This window comes from Halichoerus grypus, chromosome X (assembly GCF_964656455.1).
Source record: "Halichoerus grypus chromosome X, mHalGry1.hap1.1, whole genome shotgun sequence".
Lineage (NCBI taxonomy): Eukaryota > Metazoa > Chordata > Mammalia > Carnivora > Phocidae > Halichoerus > Halichoerus grypus.
Genome location: NC_135727.1, coordinates 13,021,211 through 13,043,360, shown reverse-complemented (window position 1 = coordinate 13,043,360; position 22,150 = coordinate 13,021,211). Strand labels below are relative to the sequence as shown.

At 40.2% G+C, this 22,150-nt stretch overlaps 1 protein-coding gene across 1 annotated transcript; it reads left to right on the top strand.

Annotated features, from left to right (window-relative positions):
- Positions 1-20,284: 20,284 nt before the first annotated feature.
- On the top strand, positions 20,285-21,695 carry HAPSTR2 (HUWE1 associated protein modifying stress responses 2). The gene has a single exon (XM_036106013.2). The coding sequence runs from the start codon at positions 20,458-20,460 to the stop codon at positions 21,343-21,345; it is 888 nt and encodes a 295-aa protein (XP_035961906.1). The 5' UTR covers positions 20,285-20,457; the 3' UTR covers positions 21,346-21,695.
- Positions 21,696-22,150: the final 455 nt, after the last annotated feature.

Below are 22,150 nucleotides of genomic sequence, written 5' to 3'. Positions count from 1 at the left end.
AAACACCTAGATAACACCCACAATAGTGTAAATAACCCAGAATATGACCCAAAGACTGGCAGAGCAGACTCTCCACAGCTAAATGTAGAGAAGATGCCATATTGAAGAGGGTGGGAAGGTTGGAGACATGGTTGGGAGCCAAACTGACAACACAGTACTGTCCGTGGGGGGGAGGGACTCAGAGGGCACAGAGAGGGGAGAGGAGCAGACCCCATACAGGCACCCCAGGCATAGGGGACCCACACTGGGAAGACAAATCCCTATAACATTTGGCTTTTAAAACCAGAGGGGCCTAACTTCACAAGTTCTTACATCAGTGGAGCTTAACAGCTGGAACTTTAAAAATCAGTGGTCTCATCTCTAGGAGAACCAGAAGGTCATAGGAAGCTGAGTCCCTGCCCCTAAAGAGACAGCCCTGCTGAGATATAGCATAGAAGCAGCAGTTGGAAAAATGACTAAGGGTATACAGGAAAGAGATTTACTTACTTTCTCAGAGCATGTGCTGGAAGGGCAGGGATCGTTAGGAGACTTCTCCAGAAAAGCAAAGCTGGAGGCATCACAATTCCAGACTTCAAATTATATTATCAAGCTATAGTAATCAAAACAGTATGGTACTGGCACAAAAATAGACACATAGATCAATGGAACAGAACAGAAAATCCAGAAATAAATGCACAATTATATGGTCAATTAATCTTTGACAAAGCAGGAAAGAATATCCAATGGGAAAAAGACAGTCTCTTCAACAAATGGTGTTGGGAAATCTGGACAGCAACATGCAAAAGAATGAAACTGGACCACTTTCTTACACCAAACACAAAAATAAACTCAAAATGGATTAAACACCTAAATGTAAGACCTGAAACTATACAAATTCTGGAAGAGAGAACAGGCAATTAATTTCTCTGACATTGGCCATAGGAACGTTTTTCTAAATGTGTCTCCTGAGGCTAGGGAAACAAAAGCAAAAATAAACTATTGGGACTACATCAAAATAAAAAGCTTCTGCACAGCAAAGGAAGCAATCGACAAAACTAAAAGGCAGCCTACAGAATGGGAGAAGAATTTGCAAATGACATATCTGATAAAGAGTTATATCCAAAATATATAAAGAACTTATACAACGTGACACCAAAAAATAAATAATCCAATTAAAAATGGACAGAAGACATAAACAGACATTCCTCCAAGGAAGATATCCAGATGGCCAACAGACACATAGGAAGATGCTCAACATCACTCATCATCAGGGAAATGCAAAGCAAAACTACAGTGAGATATCACCTCACACCTGTCACAATGGCTAAAATCAAAAACACAAGAAACAACAAGTATTGGCAAGGTTGTAGAGAAAAAAGGAACCCTCTTGCACTGTTGGTGGAAATGCAAATTGCAGCCACTGTGGAAAACAGTATGGAGGTTCCTCAAAAAGTTAAAAATAGAACTATCCTATTATCTAATTATCGTACCACTGGGTACTTACCCAAAAAATATAAAACACTAATTCAAAGGGATACATGCACCCCTATGTTTATAGCAGCATTATTTATAATAGCCAAATTATGGAAGCAGCCCAAGTGTCCATCGGTAGATGAATGGATAAAGAAGAGGTGGTTTAGATATATACAATGGAATATTACTCAGCCACAAAAAAAGAATGAAACCTTGCCATTTGCAATGACATGGACAGAGCTTGAGAGTATAATGCTAAGTGAAATAAGTCAGTCAGAGAAAGACAAATACCATATTATTTCACTCATATGTGGAATTTAAGAAACAAAAGAAATGAGCAAAGGAAAAAAAGAGAGAGAGAGAAGCCAAGAAACAGACTCTTAACTATAGAGAACAAACTGATGGTTACCAGAGGGAAGGTGGGTGGGGGGATGGATAAAATAGGTGATGAGCACTGGGTGATGTATGGAATTGTTGAATCACTATATTGTACACCCGAAACCAATAAAACATTGTATGTTAACTATACTGGAATTTAAAGTAAAATTTGAAAAAAGAGAGGTGTCTGGCTGACTCAGTCAGAAGAGCATGTGGCTTTTGATCTTGGGGTTGTGAATTCAAGCCCCATGTTGGGTGTAGATAGCACAAATGGACCTGGAAGGTATTACGCTAAATGAAATGAGTCAGAGAATGACAAATATGATATGATTTCATTTATAGGTGGAATCTAAAAAGCAAAGGAAACAAACAGAAAGACAGACTGTTAAATACAGAGAAAAACGTGGTGGTTGCCAGAGGGGACCTGAAATTAGTATAACATCATATGTTAATTATACTTCAGTAAAAAAATTGGACATAAGACATGAATAGTCATTTTACTGAGGAGGATATGCAGGTGGCAAATAAGTACGTGAAAAGATATCCAACGTGATTAGCTCAACATCATTATGAGGAAAATGCAGAATGACTAAAATAAAAATAAAAATAAAGTAAAACTTAGCAAAACACCAAATGCTGGCAAGGATACGGAGAAACTGGATCACTTGTACATTGCTGATGGGAATGTAGTGGGAATGTGAAGTGGTACAGCCGTTCTGGAAAACAGTTTGGCATTTTCTTTTAAAAAATGAACATGTAGCTATAATATGACCTAGCAGTTTCACTCCTCGGCATTTGTTCCAGAAAATGAAGACTTATGTTCATGTAAAAACTTGTAAACACGAATGTTCGTATCACCTTTATTTGTAATAGAAAAAAACTTGGAAACAGCTCAGATGCTCTTTAAGGGGGGAAATCCACCATGGAATATGACCGAGCAATGATACAAGTGAACCGTTGATACATGGAACAATCTGCCTGACTTGCCAGATGATGATGCTAAGTGAAAAGAGCCAATCCCAAAAGGTTAATACTCTAGGATTTTATTTATATAATATTCTTATAATGACAAAATTATGGAAATAGCAAACAGATTAGTGGTTTCTAGGGATTAGGGATGGGGTCTGGGACCTGGGAAGGGTGCGTGGGATTGTAGAAGGGCAACAGGAGGGATCCGTGTGGCAAAGGAACAGCTCAGTACCCTGATTGTGGTGGTAGATCCATGAACCTACATATGTGATAAAATTACACAGAACTGACCACACACACACAAACATAAATGAATACAAGTAAAACTGGGGAAATGTGAGTAAGATCAATAGATGGTACCAATATCAATATGTTGGTTGCACTATAGTTCCTAAGATGTTACCCTTGGGGGAGCCTGGGTATAGGGTACATGAGATAGCTCCGTATAATCCCTCACATCTGCATGAGTATCCACAATGATCTCAATAAAGATTTCAATAAAAAGTTATCATAAACAGTGACAGATAAACTTAATTATAAAACCAAATCTGAAAGGAAAAAAGAAATGAGAGAGAACCTGTACGTTGGGCAGGCAAGTGGTAGAGCTGCCAGGCTACTTCGGGTCTTCTGGCAACTACTGCCTGGAGGACCATGTAAAGAAGCCTCGTCTGGGCTGGTGGGACAGAATGTCTCATCAGTGGTGTCTGCCCTGCATGCAGGAGGAGGAGTCCTCAAAACAAGTGGGCAGGCAGTGGGGCCTGGTTAGTACTCTGCAAATACCGCCATTGTAGACCACTCCCTACAAGTTTGGTGAGGGTCCCATTAGTGAGTAGGCTTTTACACTAGCTGGCACCTTGAGGGGTGGGAACCATAGCTCTTCTAATAGTGGCTGGTACTCATTGAACATGTTCTAGGGGCCAGGCCTTGTGCTGAGGGCTTTATGTGAATTAATTTATTTGATCCTTATCACAGCCCCGTTGCTGACTTTCGAAACCAAGCTTTCTGGTGCCCAGATGCCTTCACCCTGGCCTATTATTAGGTGTTCTGCTTGCCCACTAGGACCTTAGCTGATACCTCGTCCTTCCAGAGCAGCTGAGAGGTCCTTGGGATTGGGCTTTGAGCATCCCTTCCTCTCAAGCTTCTGCCACCTGTGGTCCAGGATTGCTGGCCAATTAGGAAGTGGCCAAGTATGACTCCGCATGGATCCTGGGCTCCCTCCACACATAACATCCTGTGGCCACACAGCAGTGCTGTGGGACAGGGATCTTGAGTAATGATAGTTGACATCTGTGGCACATTTACTAGGTGCCAGACACTGCTCAGCTCTGTCAAAGTGCCATTGTCATCCTCTCATTTCATCCCCACCAGCATCCTGTGAAATTGGTAGGATTTCCATCCCCCTTTTTCTGATAAAAGAGACCAAAGTGAATTTGCCTACGTGCACAGAGCTGGTTAGTGGAGAGCAGTGGTTTGCACCCAGGTGTGGCTGATGCAACAGCCCATGCTTGCCCTCAGGGGTCTGTCCACGGCCTAGATAGGTGTCAATAAATACATGATAGATGAATGAAAGGCCACTCAATAGAGCCTATCCTGTGGCAGTGCTAGCAGATCTCAGGATAAATGTCCTGAAATTAGGTAGCAAACTAGTCAAGTGGGGGTAATGGGCATGATTCCAGCTTACACTTAAAAGGTTCATCTCCTCAAAGAAAGCACCAAGGAAAGAGTTGTTGATGTCTGTTGAGCACATGCCGTACACCTAGTACTGGGCTAGGCACACTTGAGTGTACATATCAAGGATGAATGAGATAGGGTCCCCTGTTTAGGAAACACTCAGTGTTGTTAGGGAGCCCAGCGTCAGTTGTGAACTTCATGGTGTGTACCTGCTATTTCCATCTTATGGGTCCCCACTTATTCCCATCTTCTTGCCTCTGATTGCAATCTTGGCCATGCCTAGTATGCGTTTCCATGACCTACTGAGTCAGTCTCTGGGGGTGGGGCCCAAAAATCTGTTTTAATGAGCCCTCCAAGTAATTATGATGCACATTCAAGTTTGAGAGCCACTGATACATATAAAAAGGGCCTGGGGTATAGCTGCTACTTCATAAATGGTCAAAAGGCTTATTTGGAATGGTTCTGATACTTTGTAGAACTGACTAGTCAAGAAATTGTAGCTCCTGGAAGAGGCGATGTGGACCTTATTCCAGTTTGCTCAGGACTTTCCTAGATATAGCACTCAAAGTTTCACATCCTGGAAGCCCCCTTAGTCCCAGACAGCTGATCATCTGACTGGTTAAAGACAGTATAATACACATCCATGTTTTTCCTGGTGTTGCCAGGTGTCGTTATGCCCTGATTTTATAGATGGGAAAACTATGACAGAGAGAAGTTATATAGTCAGGAAGAAGGTGGTGGTGTCAGGATTCAAATCTGGGTCTGTCTCACTCCAGATCCTATGCTCTTAACAAATTCCTAGAAGTGGAATTGTTATGTCAAAGAGTATGTACGTGAAAAATTTCTAACTCTGTTGCTGAATGATTGTCTCAGAAGTGCAACACATATTTTTATACACTAGTGTGTATTTGTGTATATATTAACACAATATGTATATGACAACAGTATATAAAAATATATGTTTTCCCCATAAATCCACCAACTAGGCCTTAGGAACCTGTTTAATCTTTACCAATCTGATAGGCAGTCCTCGTGTCATTTTTGGATGATCTTTTGACCTTGTCTAATGTGCTCAGTTGGACAGCAGAGCTGAGTGTAATTTGAGACAGGAAATTGAATGGGGCTCTCTTGGCTTAGTGTGAACTTCACTGAAGTAAAGTCCTGATACACTTCAGAAGCTTCTGGGGGCACCATCAAAGATACATATGTAAAAGCCTTGTGAGGATGAATGTCCCATCTCATTGGTCCCAAGCAGACACTGGGATTGGAGAGTCTACTTTGTGAAGAAACTTGCTGGACTTCTCAGAGCCTCCAATGACATCTTCCTCTTCCAAGTCGTGGTTACCCTCTTGGGGATAGGCTGTTTAATGTGTAAGCTGATTAGGTTGCCTGGGAAAACAACATGTGGGGGTTTAGGCCACATGCTCTATCCCTCAAAGAAGTGGTAGACAGGAACATTTGAGCTGTGACAAGAATAGGAGAGGGCAAAGGAATTCAAAAGCATGAGGTTGGGGGGAGGTATATAAATGTTATACACGTTGAGGACCATGCTAATAAGTAAAAAATGGAAGCTGTGTTCCTGGGTAGAGTCCACAAAGATTTTGTGACTGAGATGTGGGGAACACAGAGGTGGAAGGAAAAAGGGAAAGGGAAATTAGGAGTTTAAATACATACAGCTTAGATTCTGAAGGGAAGAAGGGAGCCTTGAGAAAGACTGGGAGAGGGGAGGAGGAACCATCTTAGATGGCTAACGTTTAGAAGAAAGTTCCGTATGCCATCCTCCAAGGAGATAGCAGTTTGCATGGGTTGTGGATTCCCTGTACCCTGAATGTGGTAGCTTTCTGACATTATTGCCCACTTGGTAGATTTCCCCCAAGTTGACTCTGGGCAACTAGCATGGATAGGTACTTTGGTGAAGAGGAAACCTAAAATCTTTCCTTTTTCATAAAATTTTCAACCCTATTGAGCTGCAGTTTATATACAATAAGATTTACCCATTTTAAGTGTATCAATGGATGAATTTTAATAATTGTTATGAAGTCATGTACCCACCATCATAATTAAGTTACAGAACAGTTCCATGACCCTAAGGAAGTTCCTTGTGCCCATTTATACTCTTTCAAGACCCCTGGCCTGGCTTTCTGTCACTGTGCTCTTTTGTGTTTGACTGTTTACTTGGCAAAATATTTTTTTGAGATTCATCCACCTTGTTGGGTCTATTGGTAGTTTGTTTTTTTTAATTGCACAGTTCATCTCTTTATTAGTTGATGCACATTTGAATTTTTTCCAGTTTGGGACTATTATGAATAATGCTGCAATGAACTTTTGAGCATATGTCTTTTCTGGATATATATTTTCATTTCTTTTGGATAGATACCTAGGAGTGGAATTTCTGGGTTGTATGTTAAATGCATGTTTAAGTTTTTATTTATATATATTTATTTATTGTATATACATATATATTTATATATTTATTTTAAAATAGTATGGCAGGACTATGTGTGTGTGTGTGTGTGTGTGTCTGTGTGTGTGTATACACATGTAGTCTTGCCATACTGTTTTGGTTACAAAAATACTGGTTACGAAAATACATACTGGTTACAACCACTATGGATTCCTACCAGCAATTTCTATGAGAGATCCTATGCTCCACATCTTAGCCAAGATGTGGTATTGTTAATCTCTTTAACATTAGCCATTTGAGTAGGTGTATAGTGATGTGTCATTATGGTTTTAATTCACATTTTCTTAATGACTAATGATATTGAATATCTTTTCATGTGCTTGTTGGCCATCCACATACTTTTTTTGTCAAGTGTTTGCTCAAACATTTTGCCAATTTTTAATTGGATTACTTGTCTTTTTTATTGAGTGATAGGAGATATTTTTTTTTATGTTCAGTTAGCCAACATATAGTACATCATTAGTTTTTGATGTAGTGTTCAACAGTTTATCAGTTGCGTGTAACTCCCAGTGCTCATCACAACACATGCCCTTCTTAATACCCATCACCTGACTACCCCCTCCCTTCACCCCCCTCCCTTCTGTAACCCTCAGTTTGTTTCCCGGGAGTCCAGAGTCTCTCATGGTTTGTCTCCCTCTCTGATTTCTTACCATTCAGTTTTCCCTCCCTTCCACTATGGTCCTCTGCGCTATTCCTTATGTTCCACATATGAGTGAAACCATATGATAATTGTCTTTCTCTGCTTGATTTATTTCACTTAGCATAATCCCCTCCAGTTCCATCTATGTCGATGCAAATGGTAGGTATTCATCCTTTCTGATGGCTAAGTAATATTCCATTGTATAAATGAACCACATCTTCTTTATCCATTCATCTGTTGAAGGACATCTCGGCTCCTTCCACAGTTTGGCTCTTGTGGACATTGCTGCTATGAACATTGGGGTGCAGGTGCCCCTTCTTTTCACTACATCTGTATCTTTGGGGTAAATACCTAGTAGTGCAATTGCTGGGTCGTAGGGTAGCTCTATTTTTAACATCTTGAGCAATTTCCATACTGTTTTCCAGAGTAATAGGAGATATTTATATATTCTGGATATATGTCAGATATAGCAAATGTTTTTCTTCCTGTCTGTGGCTTGCCTTTTCATTTTCTTAATGCTAAGTTTTGAATAACAGAAGTTTTAAATTTTTTTGTGATTATTTATTTTTAAAGGTTTATTTATTTGAGAGAGAGAGAGAACACAAACAATAGGAGGGGCAGAGGGAGAGGGAGAGAGAGAATCCCCAGGCAGACTCCCCACTGAGTGCAGAGCCTGATGTGGGGCTTGATCCCATGACCCCGAGATCATGAACTGAGCCAAAATCAAGAGTCGGCTGCTCAACTGACTGAGCCACCCAGGCAACCCTTATTTATTTATTTTTGAGTAAACTCTACCCGCCATGTGGGGCTTGAACTTACGACTCCAACATCAAGAGTTGCATAGCTCTACCAACTGAGCTAGCCAAAAATTTTAAATTTTGATGAAGTCCAATTTATCAGTTTTTTCCTTTTATTGTTTATGTTTTTGTGTCCTAAAAAATCTTTGCCTCCTGTAAAGTCTCAATTTTTTCTCCTATGTGAGGAGAAGAAACTTCTAGAAGCTTCATACTTTGGGTTTGTACATTTAGGTTTATGTATGAACCATTCAGAGTTAATGGTTTTTGCCTGATACAAGGTTGAGATTGATTTTTTTCCCCAAATGAGTACTGAGTTGTTCAGCACTATTCATTTCAAAAACTGTCCTTGTTTTTTTATTTCCTTTTGTTTTTTCTTGTATTTTCTCTCTATACTTGTACTTTAATGAGCTAAGGGTCTGTTGTTTCCATCTGTTAAGAACCCTCTGGACCTAGATTGTAAGTGAAAATGCTATCATTGCTTGAGAAATGGTGCTTCATTGTAAGGAATATCAGCAATTACATTTAACCATGGTATTTGTAGAGTTTTATGGGCAGGAATTCATGCTACCATATTCTCTGTGGTTTGTTAGCTTCTTGGAATTTTAGAAAGATAAAAAAAATCTGAGGTTTAAGTAATAGAATTTGAAGGATGGTGAAAAGTCTCTATCAGTTCTAGGGCATGAGGTCCCAGACTCCAAGTAAGCTTTTGAGTGAGGTCCGTGTAGCTGGATGGAGCAGAACAGAAAAAAAAAAAAACACAAAAAACTGTATATATGATTTGGGATTTAAGTTTTCCTGAGGGGGTGGTACCTGGCTGGCTCAGTTGGTGGAGCATGCAACTCTTGATCTTGGGGTTGTGGGTTCGAGCCCCATATTGGGTGTAAAGATCAGTTAAAAATAAAACCTTTTTTGGGGCTCCTGGGTGGCTCAGTTGGTTAAGTGACTGCCTTCGGCTCAGGTCATGATCCTGGAGTCCCGGGATCGAGTCCCGCGTCAGGCTCCCTGCTCAGCGGGGAGTCTGCTTCTCCCTCTGACCCTTGCCCCCTCATGCTCTCTCTCTCTATCTCATTCTCTCTCTCAAATAAATAAATAAAATCTTTAAAAAAATAAAAAAAATAAAACCTTTTTTAAAAAAGTAAGTTTTCCTGAGGGAACAGGTAAAACATATTTCATTGGTGCTTTAATTTTTCTTTTTCTTTCTTTTTTCTTTAAGATTTTATTTATATGGGGGAGAGAGAGAGAGGAGCAGAGGGGGAGTGAGAGGGACAAGCAGACTCTGCGCCGAGTGCAGAACCCCACGCAGGGCTTGATCTCATGACCCTGGGATCATGATCTGAGCCAAAACCAAGAGTTGGATGCTTGACCAACTGAGTCACCCAGGTGCCCTGGTGCTTTAATTTTTCTAAGGAAATAGAAGACAGATTTGGAAAAAGTATTATAAGGTTTATTTTTCAAATGTGATGATAAATTTGGTACATTTTCAAATACTGTGAATATTATCCAGTGGTCTGATTCCAAATTCTTGGAATCAAGATTCCAATATTATATTGGTCTGATTCCAAATTCTTAAGTATTCACTGACTGTAAATACGCTTCTATGCACACACACACACAAACACACATGCTCACCCTGAGCCACAAACTCGTTGTCATCCTTATCCCATTTTCTGCAAAAGATGGTAAACAACTGACTATCCAATAAGAGGGGACTGCCTCAATAAGTTATAGTTGTGGTATATTCAGTGGTCATATAATAGAATATTATGCAGATATCAAATAGATTGTACTAATATAGAAATTACCTATACACATATGTATATATTAAATGCTTGTATGTATCTCCACATTTACTGAAATAAAAGCAGGTGTAAAGCTTTTTGTACAAAGGTGGTCACTCTGGTGTTATTTGTAATGATAAATATAAAAGTATAGTAATAAAAGTGTCCACAAATGGGAAGCTGTTTAAATAAACATGGTATACTCGTACATGGGGATATCATGCTCTTGTTAAAGAGAATGAAGTAGGGGGCGCCTGGGTGGCTCAGTTGGTTAAGCATCCAATTCTTGATTATGGCTCAGGTCATGATCTCAGGGTCGTGAGGTTGGGCCCTGCGTTGGGCTCTGTGCTCAGCCCAGAGTCTGCTTGTCCCTCTCCCTCTGCTCCTCCCTGGACTCGCTCTCTCACTCTCTCTCTCAAATAAATAAATAAATAAAATCTTTAAAATAAAAAGAATGAAGTAGATCTACATGTTATGTTTGGAATAATCTCCAAAAAATGCTACTATGTGAAAAAAAGAAGTGAGGAACAAGATAATGTGAAAAGTATGCACCTAGGTGTATGTGTGTGTTGCATAATCTGAAAGGATGTATTAAAAATGTTAACAAATGATTGATTTTGGCAAGGAAAATATGGGGTCTAGAATTGAGGGAGACTTCTTTCCAGTGTGTACCTTTTTTTTCTATTTGAATTTTGTAACCATGTGCACATCTTACTTTTTCAAATGAAAAATGCCTTCTTCTGAGCATCTATTACCTAGAATTGAGATCTATTTTTATACTGTGTCAGGAGCTTGAATTTGGAAGATGGAAATTAATCATTTCCCTATCTTTGACCCTAACCATGTTGCTAACCTTCCACCAATCTTCTGATTCTTGATTTGAGGGAGGATAGTTTGGACAAGAGAAGGTGGGGGTGGAAGGGCAAGAAGCAGAGTATAGAGTTAGGAATAGCATCCTAGGGTGACTTGGAAGTTAAGGATATATGAAAATTAATAAAAGGAAATCTCACTAAAATGGAATTAGGAGGCCAGAAAGGGGAGCTCCCAGGCCCTACCATTGGTGGTCAACTGCAGACCCAACAGGAAGAGACATAACCTTGCAAGTGTATACTCCTTTAGCTCCAACTTTACTACCCTTGGCAGGAGGAAGAAAGGTTTTCTTCTCTCCCAGAAGCAGCAGGCCAGCCAATAAGAAACTGTCACAACTCAGCCAATGAAAAGCCACTATACTTTGAACTACCAGTTTACTCCAATGGACTTTTTATTTATAACAGCCTTCCCAACTGCACCCTTTTCTCAATAAGAGAGCTTTCTTCTTTGTTCTCTGGACTTGTCTTGGTTTTGCAGTAGCTTGCATGTCCTGAATCACAGTTCTTTGCTATTCCTGAATAAACCCATTTTTGCTGGTACAATAACTGACAGCTTTATTTTTTTTATTTTATTTTTTTTAAAGGTTTTATTTATTTATATGACAGAGAGAGACATAGCGAGAGAGGGAACACAAGCAGGGGGAGTGGGGGAGGGAGAAGCAGGCTTCCCGTGGAGCAGGGAGCCAGATGTGGGGCTCGATCCCAGGATCCTGGGATCATGACCTGAGCCAAAGGCAGACACTTAACGACTGAGCCACCCAGGCGCCCCTGACAGCTTTATTTTTAAGGTTAACAGATACTACAAGTCGATCCAAAGCACCTAGTAAGTCCAGACTAATAGGCAACATGCTAAACCACTCATCCTCATCTATCTTTGAAGACCCCCAAGAATATTGGGTGTAATTTAGCTTGGTGGTTATTGAACCTAGCCTTAATCAGAATTACTTGGGGTGCTTTAAAATATCATGTTTTTATCATAGATATAACCTGCATACAGTTTTTTTAAAAAATGAACAGTATAGAAGAGAAAGAAAAGTTTCATGTTTAATGGCTAGTTTCCAGTCTCCAGAGGTAACCACTTTATTTCTAGTTTTGAGTTTTTCTGATGATTAATACCATTACTCTAAAGAATATGTTTCTATTTCCTACTTTATCAATTTTAGACAGCACTTTTGACTCTCAAGAAAGATGATTTAGCATACTTATGCCACCTCCTTTACCTACTTCTGATTTTCCCCAAATTTTATTAGTTATATTTTTATGATATTCAGGACATTTTAGTGGTTACTTTTATAACATTAAATCATATACTTTAATTTTTATTTTTGTATCCATTAATTCTAGACAATATATATCAACACTGATTTCAGAGATACTTTCCTACACTCTCCCTCCTCCCATTGCTTCTGACTTCTGTCACCTATAATATTATGTGTACATTATTAAGTTTATAACTACTGCCTAGGTTCAAATCTCAGCTCCACCGCTTGTTATCTATGTAATCTTAGGTAAATTATTGAATGTCTCTGTGCCCTCAGTTTCCTCAGCTGTCAACTGGAGGTGATAATAGTAGTATCTACTTCATAGGGTTGCTATAAGATTAAATTTTACTTAAATTGAAATAAATATTTCAAAGTACTTAACATAGCATTTGGTACATAGTAAGTGCTTTTTAAGTGTTAAGCTAGAAAATAAAATAGCAAAATTAAAAGTGAAATGAAATATGTTTTACAATTCAAATTAAATCCTCAGTATGCTCTATCTATAACTTGATTTTAAAAAATAAAACTAAAATGCAAAAGACATGAAGAGACATTTCACCAAGGAGGATATATAGGTGGCAAATAGGCATGTGAAAATATGTTCAATATTATTAGTTATTGCAGAAACACAAATGAAAGCCACAATGAGATATCAGCATATATCTATCTATATCTTCTTTAGTTTAGAAGAACTAAAATTAGTGAGAATAAGAAATGCTGGTGAATATGTGGTGAAACTTGATCATTCATACATTACTGGTGGAAATGTCAAATGGTACAGCCACTCTGGAAAAAGAGCTTGGCAGTTTCTTTAAAAAATTAAATATGCTAGCACTATACAACCCAGCAGTAACTGCTAGGCACTTATCGCAGAGAAATGAAGCTTGAAGGTCACACAAAAATCTGTACACAAGTGTTCAGAGTGGCTTTATTAGTAGTAGCTTTATTCATAAACTGGAAACAACCCACATGTCCTTTGACAGGTGAATGGTTAGACAAAGTGTGGTACAGCCATATGAAGAAATACTGCTCAGCAGTAAAAAGGAAGGAAGTATTGGTATAGGCAACAATCTGGATGGATCTCCAGAGAATTATGTTGAGTGGAAAAAGCCAATCCCAAAACATTGCAAGCTGTCTGATCATATTTATATTATTTGCATATATTCTTGGAATTACAAAATTATAGAAATGGAACAGTTTATTGGTTACCATGGATTAAGGAGAGGAAGGGATGGGAAGGAAGAGAGTGTGGCTATAAAAAAGAAACATACAGGATCCTTGTGGTGATGGAACTCTTCTGCATCTTGATTGTATCAATGTCAATATGCTGATTCTGATATTGTTTTATACTTTTGCAAGATGTTGTTGGGAGAAACTGAGTATATATATATATATATATATATTCTCACAACTGCATAGAACTTTACTTCAAAATAAGAAGTTTAACTAAAGAACCAAACAAACAACTCTCCCAATATTAACTCCATGTAAATGTTATTCACAGCAGGACCAAGGAATGTGTTTGGACCTACAGAGAAAATTAATGTAATCATAGAGCTGTAAAAAAGTGCTGCTGGTAGGAGAACATTTCAAATGTCAAAGTCAAATGGATTATCTTTTCTTATACTCCTTCAATGGCTCAAATGATGCCACATTTTAGCATGCTTCCTATTAGAACTAGAATCATCATACAGCTTTTTGTTCTCCTTAGAGTTCCTAATTGTATTCCATTGTCAATCAAAAGCACAGAAAAATAGCTTCTGGTTTCTTAGTGATATAGGTTGCTTATAGAATTTGCATCCATCTTAAGGATATTCTTCACTGAACCCTTTGCCTTCTTGTTCTAATTACGACCTAATGCTTTCTTGGTCAGCTTAGCAGTTGTCATCTTGGGATTCCTTTAATGCTTTAAAATACAAATTCCCAGGCACCACCACAGACCAATTTAATTGGAGTTTCTTTGGGTGAGGTATGTCTGGCGTATGTGCATTTTTTAAAAACTACCCTCCCAGGCGATTTTGCCCATCAGATTTGAGAATTCATCTAGCTAATCCTGAGAGTCCTATAACTAATATTAGAAATATTAATAATAGATACTGTTTTTTGAGAATTTGCTATGTTCTGGGCATTGTTTTAAGGGTCAATGCATGGTCCTATTTAATCTTTACACAAGCCTATGAAGTAAGTACTATTATTATCCCTGTTTTAGAGAAAACTCAGTATCAGAGAAGTAAAATCACACCATTTTCAAGCTCCAGAGCCAGGATTAGAACCCAGGTTTGTCTGGCAATAAAATTTTGGATTTTAACCAACAAACTATGTTAATTTTAAAATGGGTAGACTCAAGAGCCCTATGGAGCTCTAGAGGTAAAATAACTTGGCGTTGGAGTATAGGTAAAAGGACTGTGTATTGTCAACAAATTTTACAGCTAAAACCTGGCATCTTTTAATCAGTTAAATCAATTCAGCAACGTCATTCTTGTGAGATACCCTAAGTATGAATAATGGACCATGGATCAAATGGGAAGCCCTTAGCAATTTCTTTTCGACTCTCATTATTTTGGATGGTATAGAAACAGTTCACAAACCCTACCAATAAATCTCTTAAAAGTTTTCCCATGTAAGCATCTTTAACAAAGTTTGTATCTATGGGTTATCTGTGACTTTTCCTCACATTTTCTCTGGCTCCCACAGATGGATAAATGAAGTTAGCTGTACTAATTTCTGAGCATTTGAAATGGAATACCTAATTCAATAGTTAGGAGAAATAAGAATAGCCTCCAGATGGCTTGATCACTTGGTAGCTAAATACTGGAATCATATATTTGCCCACCGTAGAGCTGGACTCTTAACTTTTACAGATACCAAATATGACTCAAAACTATTCACATTTAAGAAGCATACTCTAGTAGCTCTTAATATTCTGATATGGACTGATCTCCAAGATCTCTCACATTAAAAAACAAAATAGTGTATGTAGTATGCCACTACTTATATAAAAAAGAGGGGGCACATATTAATATTTGGTGATAAATACCTTAAAATCTCTGAAAGAGATTTTCATAAGAAGAAAACGAAAGAAACATGCCCTAGTAATGGGCACAAAAATAATGTTTAAAATCTAAATTTAAATTGTTAACGAAATGTGCAAAATCACTACACACACACATAATGGAATAGTGAACTTTGTGCTACATTAGACCACTGTATGCTTTCATACTGTATTGGTTGTTTTTCTTCTGTAATTTAAAAACCCAAACCAACTCTGCTAATTAAGCTCTCTGGCCAAGAGCTCACTTGGATCCCTGACAGTTCCTAGTTAAAGCTTAGTTTGTAGTTTTTGACAGCAAACCAAGACCCTCTTGTTTGCTTCAGGAAAACTGGCTGGTTTTAGTCCCTGGCATTATTTTAGCAGTACCCTCATTCCAACAAGTCACCAATCCTCTTGACCATGACTTAAAATTGTGCCAGAATTTTCTTGGTGGTTTTTTTGTTTGAGACAGGTAGTAGTAGTAGTAATGAAATTATTGTTAGCTTGGTTTTAATTTTTGACAAAATATCTTGGAAACAGGAATAAGGTGGTATATTGAGATGATAAAGCAAGGACAAAAGCAACTAAATCAAATTTACTTGAACTAATACATGTGTTTTTGGCATATATCTTAATTCTTTTATTCCTTACTCCTTAATTAGTCCATAACTCAGAAGGTGAAAACCACCACAGGCAAGTGACATTTTATGAAATGAATTGTTTAAAATGTACTTTTTGTGATAATGGCACTCGATGTGAATAGTATTTAGTATTTTTTTTTTTACAATTTTACTTATTTTTGTTGACATGTTTGGAAATAGGTAAAAAGTCTGAGTGAGAAACTTTCAGTACTTTTATTATTAAATGCACTTCATCTCTCTTTATGTGACTCCTTACCAGAAAGGAAATGGCCTAAGAATTTCCACCTGCCTGATATGACATTTGTAAAAGTCTTATAGTACTTTGATTTCATAAATATATTACCCAAAGTAACTAATTTTTATAACCCACGCCCCTTAAGGAGCCCAAAACTAAGCTCAAAGGGAAACCACAAACCTTGAAAAAAAACTAGAAATATTCCTTCTTTCCCCTCTATGGTCTCCTGGTGTCACTTAACTAAAACTCCTCCGTCTGTGACCTTGAGAAACCTTGAGGCTAAATAGGAGGAGTAGAGTATTGAAGGTCATCCAGTCCACCACTACCCAAAAAGGGGAGCAAAAATTCATGATAACAGGTAAGTGTTTTTATAATTATGGCAGATGGTGATTGAAGCAAAGGCAGCTCAAAAGGGGAGACACGAGAAAGCCATAATTTTGAATGTTTGACATTTGTTTTGAAACTACCTTACTACCCTATACCCTTTACCATCTGTCTGTTATCCCTCCCAACACCCACCTCTGTCTTCCCACAGGGCTCCATTGTCTGCAGTTCCTGTTTCTCAGGGGCGGAGCTGTGGGAGGCAGCCATGGGTGCCATAATAGGCACCTGCGGCCAGCACAATGGGCTGTGGGTGCTTGTGGGAGAGACAGATTGATGTATTGTGCATGGGGGAGGAGGGCTGTCACTTGAATCCATGTGAACCCAGGCTTTAGGGGCAAGGGAGATTGACAGCTTTTGTAGGTTGCATTTCTTTTTCAAAGCTTGGCTTTAATAGACAGTAAGTTTGGGGCCCCAGGCTTTCACTCCCATAATTCTAACAGGGCAATCACGAGCATTCAGCATTTCTTTTTACCCCCCTTGTTACGCATTAAATGATTTCAGTAAAGGAATGTGCAGCATTAATTAGAATTTGTTAGCAGATACCAAGGGGAAAAGTTTCTTCACAACAACTATAGGAGGTGTCATTTGTACAAAGACTTTTTTGTTTTCTTTCCCCATTACATTATCACTGCAATATGTAAGGTAGTGATTCTTTTCATTTAAATTAAGTGGAAAGCTACTAAATCTTGTTTTATTCTCCAAAAAGAATAAGGTCCTTAACACTTATCTTTTAACTTCTTTCATTTCCTAAGGTTGGTGTTTACTTTTGCTTTCAGTCTGACCCATTTACTGATCTGTGTGGTTGTGTATCCAGTTTTGTGTACCATTTAGCTCTTACAATTACAGGCAGCCCACTACTGATATATAAGGATTGTTTCAGGTGAAAATAGATACCAATAATACTGAAAATCATTGACACACTGGAGCCCTTTTTGGTAATGGTACACTGATAAATGCCAAAAAATTAGATTCCCCTAGGTTTGTGTCCCAATTTATTTTCTAAAACTATTTTTCCTAGTTGATATTTAACCTTAGCTATGACATCAAATTTATGGGAGAATGGGGCAGCGGCCAAGGAATACTTTTTCCCATAGAAAACTCATTCCTAAATTATGTCAGTATTTTTAAACATCAAAAGTCCCCCCCCACCTTAAACACACACAGATAGCATCATTTCCTTATAGCTAGTTAAAATGATCTTAGGGTTTTTTTGGTTTTATATTGTTTCTATTTTCTATTCTGATTTTTATTCCTGACGTTTTAGACTTATATGGGAACAAAATTAATCTCATGGGATATCTTGTAAATGTACTCTTTGACACCTGAAGAACTGATAAAAATTAAAAATGTTGGCTGTGATTTTTCTAACATCTCTCCCATATAAAATCATTTTCTCTATGGAAGGAGTTGGAGGCTAATTGAATTAGGATTTTTTCCATTCATTGTTTTATTTAAATGTGTTAAGGCAATAGTGAAAAATATTAGAAGTCTACCATTATTTCTCAGGAAGAACATATTCCCACACAGTTGTCTGGCTCTGTCTATTATAATAATTTGGTGCAATGGTTTTAAAAGTAGTGGGGTGATAATAATTAGGGTGTGCGACACAGAAATTTCAATGCTGGATCCAACATTTCACCATGCAGGGCATGAAAATTGCCGACTGGGGCTAGTCAGCTCTAAGTACTAATTAACTAATTAATCAGGTGCTGAGACCAACTGAATGGAGGATACCAGCCAGACAACTCAAGCCCAAGCAGAGGGTTGTGCTCTTTCAAAGACAGTGCAGTCTTTCTTCTTGGTTTTTAACCCAATCAAAAATGAGGGGAGAAAATAGGATATCGTGTCCTACTGTCAGTCATTTCAGTCTAAGCTTTTTACGTAGAGAAAATAAAATAAAAACATGTGCCTCTGATAATAACTGTGAGGCACTGTATGCAGAGCAACTCCCAGAACTCTGGCAAACTCAGTATCTCCTTGGCCATGAACTATTTCAGGGCTGGTATATGTGGGTGTGTGTGGGAGGAAGGGGATCTGCCTTCTTGGAGTTTTCTACAATATATATTTTTTTAACATTGGAGAATGAGAAATGTATTTCTCTTTTTGGACTGATCTAAGGTCTTTTGCCTCATCCCTCGTTTATGTAAATGAGAAGAGTCCAATTACACATATGGAAAAAGGGTTTAATGAATCGTGAAAAAGCCTGGTTTGCAGAGAAAGGGCACAATCCCCTCTTCTTCTTCTTCTTTTATATTTAACTTAGAAACATGTATTTCTTTTAAGGAAGATGATAAAGCTTAATGATTAGATCATTTTATTTTATATACTAATTTTCATATTTGGGAATTATTAAACATTTTGCTAGAAGATTTAGCTTCCTTTATCTTTGTAAGGCTTCATAGAGACCTAGTAAGTATTGTCTACAACAAAAACTGTGAAATTCTAACTTTTTTCCTAAATTAAAAAACTTATTACATGTTAGTTCCTCCCATTTTTTATGTTATTCTTAGCTCAGTGATAATTTTTCTTCTCTTAACACAGTTTGCTCTGGAACTGTCTGCACTGAAAAAGAACTGCATCATTACAGGAGAGGAGGGTTGTTATTGAACCCAAGGAAAAGACTTTAGTATCACATAGGTTTAGCTTAATTTTGGTATTATTATGATGTTTTGCCTAGCTATAATTTTTAGGGTGTTGAATTAGGTAAGCTTTTTTTTTCTTTCCTAAAAGACAGTGAATTTTTACACTAGAGCAGAGAATACCGTGTTTGAGATTTCATTTTCCTATTTTCTCTTCCCTTACTTCTTCATTTGGAATTTTCAGTAGTTGAAAGACCACAGAGAACCCCCAACCCATTTTTTTTAATGACAAAAACCTTGCAAGGATACTGAGGGGAAAAAATTACTACCATTTCTGACGTGACTCTTAGATTTGATAAGTATGCAACTAGCCCGGAAGAGGTGCTTTGCAGCGACAGCAGGAAAGTTCTAAATCACGGCTGTAAGTGCTTTTCAGAGACCTAATCCAGCAACCTCATTTGGCACTTGGGGAAACTGAGGCCCAGGAAGCGAGGGGCGGGGGCAGAGTTATATGATTTTTTTTCCTCTACAAAATACTGCGTCGATCAGCGGAAAATACTTTTCTTGGGTACCTACTATGTAGAGGGCATTGCTGGGATTCAGACTGCTTGCCTATTCACGGGGGCCATGCTCTTTCCACTCTACCCACTCCCCCCCACCCCCCGGCCTTCCCGGATCGGCGCCCTGGATGTGATCGACACCATGAAGTTGCCCCATAATCCTCTCTGGCAACATAGGATGTAAAATTTGATCAGCTCATTGGATGAAGCCGACAAGTCTCAAAAATGTGTGAAAAGGGGGCCAAGTGGTAGGCAAGCGCCGCGTTGAGGCAGCGCTCCAGCCGGTCCCCCTCCGAGTTCTTGGTGCGGCAGCCGCGGCGGAGCGGGGGTTGGGGCCGAGCTGCGGGACCGCGGCTGAGGCGGCGGCGGCGGCGGCGGCGACCGAGGCGGCAGCAGCGGCGGCTGCGGGGAGGCCGCGGCGCCATGGGGGGGCCCTAGGAGCGGACTGCGGGGCCGGAAGGGGGCAGCAAGGCGGCGCCGGCGGCTGCGGAGTTATCTCCGCGGCGTAGCTGGGGGCCGGGCCGGGCGGGGCGGGGCGGGGCGTGCACCAGGGCCGCGGGCGGCGCGCGCCGGAACAGTTGGCCTCAGGGCCCCGCCGCCCGCGCGACCGCCCGCCGGCGCACGCGGAGGAGGCGGCGGCCACAGAAGGAGGAGGGGAGCTCGGAGCAGGAGGTGAGGTGGAGGTGGAGGAGCAAGAGTAGGCGGAGGCGGCGGCGGTGGAGGAGACGAGCGGCCAGGAGGAGGAGGATGGAGGAGCAGCCGAAGGAGGGCGAGGCCGAGGTCGCGGAGCACTGGTTCTCCAAGTGGGAACGCCAGTGCTTGGCCGAGGCCGAGCAGGAAGAGCAGCTGCCCCCTGAGCTGCAGGAGGAGGCGGCCGCTGAGGCAGCGGGGCTCAAGAGCGAGCAGCAGAGGCTGTGGCACCTCTTCCAGATCTCTGCCACCGCCGTGGCCCAGCTCTACAAGGATTCCGGGTGCCAACAGCCAGAACTGTCCATGTGGGACCCCTTCCAGAATGCGGCCATGGCCGTGACCAGTCTCTACAAAGAGAGCGGGGATGCCCACCAACGAAGTTTTGACCTGGGCGTCCAGGTTGGCTACCAGCGTCGCATCAAAGACGTCCTGGAGTGGGTGAAGAAGGGCCGGAGCACCATTCTCCGCGAAGACCTGATTAGCTTCCTGTGTGGCAAAGTGCCCCCCGCACCTCCATCATCGCGCACCCCCAGGACGCCGCCGAAGCCGCCCGCCGCAGCCACCGGCCAGGCCACAGCTACTGAATCCAGTTCGTCCGTAGACGTCGACCTGCAGCCCTTCCACGAGGCCATCGCCCTGCATGGCCTCAGTGGTGCCATGGCGAGCATCAGCGTGAGATCTGGTGCACCCGGCTCCCCGCCTCAAGCCAGCGGCGTCGCCACCAATGGCGTCACCAGCAATGGCGTCGCCACCAATGGCGTCGCCACCAATGGCACCGGCGGCGGGCGCCGAAAAAGTAGCTTCCTCGAGGACGACTTGAACCCCTTCAACTCAGAAGAACTGGCCCTCCGCCTGGACAGTGGGGGGACCCGCAAGCGCACCTCGGTCCAGTGCGGGGATAGTGTCACAGACTCCCCAACCCACAAGCGCAACCGAATGGTCTGAACCGTGCCGTTGGCCGCCAGCCGCCATGTTATTTGAGAGCTAACTCGACCTTCTACATGCTTGTCGAAAGGATGCTCGAGACCATCGTTTTCTTCTCAAAGTTAAACAAAGATTTCTGTCAAGTTTGCCATAAAGAAACTTTTAAAGTATTCTAGAAGAGGCCTCGTATGACTCTGACTTTCCCAAAAATATAATTCTAGCAGAGAACAAGTATTATGTAGTAGTTAGCAAGATCAGAAAAAACAGAAGTATCTGGTCAAAGCGGGAGCCTGGTTTATCTTGTTCACAGTTATATTCCTTAGCACTTAGCACAGTTGCTGGTGCTCAATAAATGTTTGTTGAATGAAAAATGTGACCTTATTTAAAATTCTTAAAGGGGAAGGACTAATAGGTGTTTACTTGGTTATAGGATACTTTTATCCTCTATTATTTGGTTATTTGCTTTAACCATTTTTTGCCAGTTCAGTTACATCTTATCAAAATGTAAAACTTGACATCTTGGTGAAATCTGGAGTTTTCTATTTTTGCTCCACTTTACCATGCACCTAATTTGTACAAAATGTGCAAGTAATACATATTAGGCTGTGAGGTGCTTTTTTTTTATATATATATAGCTGCTTATTATGGTGATTATGTGATGGTGTAAAGGGGTGCTATAATGGTTGGGCAGGTAATACTTGATATTGAGTCAATTCAGTGCTCTTTAGGAAAATTAAGCCAACAATTGAGATCCTGAGATCAAAGATGGTGGCCCAGTGGTGCTCCTTTTTCTGAAGAATGTAAAAAGTTCCTTTTCCTAAGGTTA